The sequence below is a fragment of the Ostrinia nubilalis genome, chromosome 8, assembly GCF_963855985.1.
Source record: "Ostrinia nubilalis chromosome 8, ilOstNubi1.1, whole genome shotgun sequence".
NCBI lineage: Eukaryota > Metazoa > Arthropoda > Insecta > Lepidoptera > Crambidae > Ostrinia > Ostrinia nubilalis.
In genome coordinates, this window is record NC_087095.1 from 16,600,111 (window position 1) to 16,607,370 (window position 7,260).

A 7,260-nucleotide genomic window follows, 5' to 3' on the forward strand; every position below is an offset into this window, starting at 1 on the left:
GAAACGGCCTAGAACACAATGAATAATATATTTTCAGTACACTAGGTATTTATAACGTTCATCCTAAAATTAGAGTATTACCAATTAGGGGAACAATATCGCAGAGTTCTATTATACTTGCGCCTACACCATCTTTACTTACAAAAGATAACGAAGTCTGTACGCACATCCGTAATAAAAATGGAAATAAAATGGACATTGAACTTGCATGTTGTCACACACAATAATTAAACCCATTACTTACCGAATAATAATTAAATGTCACAATAATGGATGTCACCGTTTAATTTCTCAAAAGCATTCACGCGGTAGTATTATGGTGACCTTACAATAATTACAAAAAATTGAAGTGGTTAGGTGACGACTTTTCATTCATACAGTGAAAGTGAAAGAGTGTAGTGGTATTCCGAATCCACATGTCAACTATGCAGTAAGTGAAAAGTTATAATTAATTGAATATAATTAGTTGAAAAAGGTCCCTTTGAAAAAAAAAAAGGAAATTAGAGTCAAAATTAGTCTGGCAGATTCTTTTTGTGGTTGTGGTGTATTTTGGTTCAATAAATTGGTTTGCTTAGTTTTTACCTAATGCTGCCCATAGCTGGACAAAGGCGTCCACCATAGATCTCCACAACGACCTGTCCTGTGTTGTTTCCATCCAGTTGCTTCCCGTGACCTTCACCAAAAAATGATGGTTTACTTAATTGACTTTCGTGGACTACTTAATCTGAGGTGTTTTTCAATACTTCAGCGACGAAACCGAACATCCAACTGTCGCAAAAGTTTGCGATTACATAAAAGAAAGGAGAAAACGCCGCAAGAGACTCCTGAAAGAGCTGTTCCTGGATTTCGCGAAGAACACAACGCTTCATGGACTGAGATACACTACTGAGAAAGGTCTACAGGTTATTGAAAAGTAAGGATAAAGTTTTGCATTTTCTTGACTTGATAACGTTTCGTCAACTTTCAGCAATTTATTTTAACACTCCTATGATTGATTTCTATGACTCCTATGATTGACTTTTATGACTTTTCGATTTGCTTTTAGCTTTTTTCATTTATTGTTATACCCATTATCCACTTTTCTTCCCTTACGAACTTGATTCTATGATCTACTGACTCGATTACATCAAATCCTTCTGAATCATCAAGGTTGTCTGATTCATCAGGGTGTTCTGGCTCATCACGTTCCACGCCAGCGTGTGCATATCCTTCTACTTCATATACGAGGCCTGGTGGAAGTGGAGCACCAGTCCCGTCATTGTCAGCTTTAACCAGAAGTTCATCTCAGTAGATGAGGTTAGAGATTTTTCTTAATCGTGGGAATTTAAGGCTCCTTAGTGAGCTCCTTCAATATGTCTTGTATCTTAGAGTAGGCGCACACCGTTGATTTTTCGTCGGTCGATAGTTTAGTCGGGCAGTTGATCAGTATGGGCAATGGGCATGTATCGGAGTGGGCACACTACGCCGATTCGATTTGGCCGATTCTTCATACAAAATAAAATCGGGCCCAACTATCGGCCAACTAAAAATCAACGGTGTGCGCCTACTCTTAAAGTATGTTTATACGAGTATTATGACACTTGTTAATATTTAAAATCGAATGGTTTCTGAAGTATTTTGTCTGCGGTTTTCCAGATACCTTTCCCTTCGGTGACAGTATGTCCCGAAATGAAATTCAAGCAATCTGTGTTTAACTACACCCAGTTTATGGAGAGACACTATCTTTGTGAACATGGACGTCTCAAAAATGAGCATTGTAATCTATTAACTTCAAGGTATGCTACACAAAAATACTTTAAACATTGATATTAACTTTTATATGAAATCGTACAATCAATATCGTAGACAGAATAGTGCCAGAGTAAATACAAATGAGTAAGTTATCTTCATAGAAACGCAACGAGCGCGGTTTGTATGTGAGCGCGCCAATACGTATGCGGCGCGCACGCACACACTGACAAAATTTAACGTGGATTATCGGAGAGCCAGTCGTGGTTGCGCCGAATTTTGGCGTGCTCACATAAAAACCGTGCTCGGTGCGTTTCTATGAAGATAGCCTACTCATTTGTATTTACTCTGATAGTGCCTTCATAATCAGCTCATCAATTTATTGCTTACAGAAAAGATAAATTGGCAAACGCAAATGCATTGGGCTTGATTTGTGATACGAAGAGGAGCTTTGGAGTGGCAAAAAACCTTGATCATTTTGCTGTGAAACGTTTGCACGCAGTAAGTACTTCCACACTAGCATCATTATCATCATCACCATTAGGCCTTAACTGGAGAAACCCGGTCCTCTGTAATTCACTCCCAACTTACTCTCGCAACACTGGACAGACAGATTATGGAGCCGCAGTAATACTAGCTCATCTCATATTGAATTATTGTACTCTGTATTTCTGGAGGTAAACGTACAATCTCATAAAGGTAGCAGGAAGGCGCTGGATGCAGGCAGCTAAGAAATCATTGTGGAGGCCTATGTTCAACAGTGGACGTCCTGTGGCTGAAATGATGATGATGATGATGACTCTGTATTTCATGGATCTCTTCACGTGTTACCTTATGTTAAAATGACAGGGATTTTACAGATTTATGCCGTTTATTTGTTATGTTTCAGTTATCAGTTAACTACACTGACATATTACGATCATGGACTTGGTTAGGAACTAAAAGCAACGGAGATGAAAGGGTCAAAAGAGTATTAACCAAAGAAGGAGTCTGCTACAACTTTAATGGACTGGCTGCTCATGAAATATTAAAAGTGGAAAAGTATGTCACCATTATAAAAGACGATATTTTTTTCTTATAAGATTGATATACCAAATTATGCCTTAACAAATGTATACTTCCAGCTTGCAACGCGAATATAATTACACCTTTCATACAGCTGAAGCAAAGGATTGGTCCTTAACAAAAGGATATGCCAGTAAAAATAAGATGGCCTACCCATTCAGAGGGACAGTAAGAGTTTCGTTTTTAACTTACTATTGAAATTTAATAAAACTCAATAAAAAACTCAATAAAACTCATTTATTTCTGTAAATAGGCTTAAAAAAAGCACTTTTACAATCATAGTAACTGTTAGTAATTTACACTTAAACTAAGTACTTTTACCTAAAAAACAGTAATAGTCCAGTCAAATTAGTCAAAAAATAATGTAAGATTCAAAATGGCATTAAGATTACAATGGAACTGTACAATGTACTAACTAGTTCCTTATAAAAAAATCTTTGAATAATTAATAGCTCTAAAACAAACAAAATTATTGAAAAATGTAAAGTGCCTTTATCGTATTCAAGGAAGGCAATGGAGCACCGACGCTGTCGATGGAATTGAATTTCTTCGAAAATGAAAGAGACACATCTTGCAACCGTCTGTATAGTGGCTACAACGTAAGTATCACAAAAATCTTCTATACCGAGTGAAACTCACTTCCACTTTCCCCTTGATTATCACTTCTTATCAGTGGGATGCATGTCTGATGGACTTGGTATGAGATAGGTGAGGCATAAGGCAGGACGTTTCCTCACATTTTCTGAGATGACGTTATGGTGAAGCGTGATCACAATAGGTCATAATAATTATTTTCTTAGTAAATAGACATATTTAAGATCTAGCTAGACCAAAATTTTTATTCATTTCAGATTTATCTCCACCACCCTGGTGACCTACCACAGGCCTTGACGTACCATTTTACGGCCAACCTAGACCAACTGACATCGTTAGCTGTCAAAGTCTCCATTAGAACCACAAGCAAGAATTTAAAGTCATATCCCGTTGAACTGTACGTGTAAAACGTTCTGTGCCCGTTTTGATTTTGCATTTACACTCTTTGTAGCATATTTGAGCATTAAAATTTTTATTAAATAAGTAAAATTTTTAACAATGACGTTTACTGTTGGAAATCCCAAGGATTTCCATACCGACCGGTCATACGCTGCCCGCGTCCAGGTTCTTCCCGCGACCTTCACCTGATCGTCGGTCCACTTAGTGAGGGCCCTGCCTACACTTCGCCTCCCGGCCCGTGGCCGCCATTAGAAAACTTTGTGAATGAATTTTTTTTACACCACCACCACCAATTTTTGTTTATTTGTTTATTTATAATGTTATTCTTGCTAGAAAGTTATTTTTCATTGCAGACGTCAGTGCTACTTTCCCGAAGATCGCTCCTTAAAGTTTTTCCGCGTGTACACATACAACAACTGCAAACTGGAATGTCTTACCGACTACACGTACAGAAAATGCGGCTGCGTTGCGTTTTACATGCCATGTACGTAATTTACAAAAATGTTATGGTATGGTGGCAAATTTTCGGAAATAAAAATACAGTTTCTTTGAGAAACATTTTCTATCTAAGGGCTGAGTTGCACCACCTAATTTTAAAAGTAACTATAACGATAACCGGTGTTTTTTGTATGGAGTTAGAGAGACTTTTGATGTTAGTTAAAGTTAAAGTAAGATGGTGCAACCCAGCCTAACAGTATTAACGAATACTTTCCCTTCAGATTACAAAATTCCACCCTGTATAATATGCCTAATTGTTTTTTTAGTCAACGACAGCAAGTCAATCTGCCCCGGCCGACTGATGGAAGAATGTGTCTCAGAAGCAGAAGGTAAAAATGTTATCTATCAATATTTTTTATGTTACAAACAGAACGTGAGTGTTTTAGTTCTATTGATTTTTCATGGATTCTGTGGAGACAAGTAAGCAGGTTTCAAGACGCCATCGGGTCCAATCCAAAGTGGATTGTTCATACGAAAGTCCACTCGACACTCGATGCTCGCTCAAATTTAACTACCCTCCACGCAACCCAAACGTTTTTTTTTTACCATTCCCCATATTTCATTGGTATTGACTCGTTATAAAATCTTGCGTTGTGATAAAATTTTATCGATAATTTTAGACGACAAACGTATGGTCTTATCGCGTAAGATCGATTAAATGGCACGACAAAAGCTTATCGCGGCGCGCATCATAGACCTACTGATTAAGTTTGTATAATTATTTGCAGTGTCCTTTACAATGACGGCGACCTGCGACTGCCTGCCGGCCTGCAACACGATACAGTACGACGCCATAGTCCACAAAGCCAAGTACCACTACGAAAGGGACGTCAACTTGACTTCCGAACAGTTTTCGATGCTGAACTCCTACCTTGGGACGGCAGGAAGTGAAACCGCTGTTAGGTAAAAGTTGAAGAGTTTTTTTTGTTGGCTTGAACGCGCTAATCTCAGAACTACTGGTCTGAGGTGGAATTGTGTAAAGCAATCGTATTCATTTGACAGTTCATAACGTACGATAAAGTCAGTTAAACAAAGCGTTTGACAGAATAATTGTATGTTACGAACTGTCAAATGATAACGATTGCTTTACACAATTCCACCTCTAATTAGTTTTTTTTTGTGTTGGATAGCCCATTTATCGAGGAAGGCTTTAGATTATGTAACATCCCCCTTCAGTCTATAAGGGAGGAGCAGTAAAGAAAAATGTTGCAAAAATGGGAAATAAAATTCAAACAATTTTCACGCGTACGAAGTCGCGAGCACGGCTAGTAGTGACATAAATCAATCCAGTATATTAAATCTATGTACACTGATGTTCTAAAGGGTTTGTGTTTTCTCTGTTACAGATACACTGTGGGAAAAGTGGACATTTACTTCAAAGAACCCATATTCATGCCCATCCATCTGTCCGAGTTGATAGGCTTAGCGGATTTCCTAGGCGCCTGTGGCGGTCTACTTGGCTTATTCCTTGGCTTTTCTTTCTTGAGCTTTGTTGAGGTTTTCTACTTTTCAACGTTCAGGTAATACTTGAATTTATCTATACTAATATTATAAATGCAAAAGTTTGGATGTCTGGATGTTTGTTACTCTTTCACGCAAAAACTACTGAACGGATTTTGATGAAACTTTACAGTATTATTGTTTATAACCCAGAATAACACATCGGCTATAATAGGGATGTTTCCTGGGTCAAAAAGCAAGAGTTTTAATTAGTCCGTCAGTTAACTTATCAAAAAATACTCTACACGTATTTTTCACTTTTTCAAACTAATGAAAATTTAAAGAGATAAAGCGCGCCAAAGTTCATAAGAAGAGGCCCGTGACGTCAATGCTTGCATAAAAGTGCCGCACGTTGTGACGTCGTGCGGAACTTCAACGCACCATAACTATGTAATTATTTGTTAGATTGACAAATAAAAATATATGTGTCTAATATTTTTTGATATTAAACATGACGGACTAAAAAAATTTTTTTAGGAAACTAGCCTATTAATGACGATCTGTGGCAAACTAAATTTCACGCGGGTGAAACCGCGGGCAAAAGCTAGTATATTCATATAAATGCAAAATTATGTAATATTCACATTTCGTATGGTCAATTATTACCTACGTGCTTGAATGGCAAGGTACTTTTTTTTTATGCATAACAAGGCAGGTATTTGACCACAATCGCACTTGGACACAAAAATATTTTTGTAACTAGTATTTTCGTTAAATTAATTGTAAATAATTTTATTTTAATTACAGGGTGTATTATACAATACAAAATGACAAGAAAAATGAAAAAGCAGAATTATCTTTGAAAGCTATCAATGATAAAAAGTAAAAATGTCTTCTTGCTTGAAAAAATAATTATAAAATGTTACTTTTCATATTTTTTATGTTATTACAGTTTCATTATTACTATAAAAAAATTAGCTTTCTGTCATTATCACAAAGAAAAGATTAGTCCTCTTATGTTTGTATCACTTGAGATATTATAATGTTTATTGTGCGCCATCTGAATGTATTCAATGGCAATTATTCCAATAACTATTTTAATGTAAATAATTTCAATAAAATTATTACAGGAAATAAACGAATTTTGAGTGAGACGTTTTACGTAAAGGTACCTGAAACTGATAAAAGAAGACTGATGTATAATCCACTATTTAGTGTAATAGATGTTTATCATATTCCTTCTTTTTTAATAGTACCAACTATAGGTTATTCAGTTTGTGACAAAAAATCCGCAAGTCAAAAAATTACTAATAATATGTAAATATTAAGAGAAGTAAAAGTCCAGTTAGAATTGAAACACTTTATTTTAAAGATAATAATAGCAGAAAATGAAGAAAAGCGTTTGCATGTTAGCTACCATTAAGAAAACGAGTACCTGAGTCCCTTCAATCTCTTATATTCTGGTGTTGTATTACAATTTCATGAACAAGTAAGACTTTAAGTACATACATGCTTATTGTTAATTGTAAAAAATCT

General features: G+C 36.2%; 1 protein-coding gene across 1 annotated transcript; it reads left to right on the plus strand.

The window, feature by feature from the left end:
* The first annotated feature begins 416 nt into the window (after positions 1–416).
* LOC135074286 (pickpocket protein 28-like) lies at positions 417–6,610 on the plus strand. Its single transcript, XM_063968567.1, has 12 exons — positions 417–430; positions 749–913; positions 1,167–1,296; positions 2,618–2,769; positions 2,853–2,961; positions 3,300–3,392; positions 3,645–3,784; positions 4,140–4,270; positions 4,551–4,613; positions 5,013–5,187; positions 5,631–5,804; positions 6,532–6,610. The coding sequence occupies exons 1-12, from the start codon at positions 417–419 to the stop codon at positions 6,608–6,610; spliced, it is 1,425 nt and encodes a 474-aa protein (XP_063824637.1).
* The last annotated feature ends 650 nt before the right edge of the window (positions 6,611–7,260 follow it).

Bases quoted from the DNA above. Each gene is read 5' to 3' on its own strand.
- LOC135074286 (XM_063968567.1), top strand. The intron at 2,770-2,852 runs GTATGTCACCAT...GTATACTTCCAG, and splicing joins GAAATATTAAAAGTGGAAAA to CTTGCAACGCGAATATAATT. The intron at 4,614-5,012 runs GTAAAAATGTTA...AATTATTTGCAG, and splicing joins ATGTGTCTCAGAAGCAGAAG to TGTCCTTTACAATGACGGCG.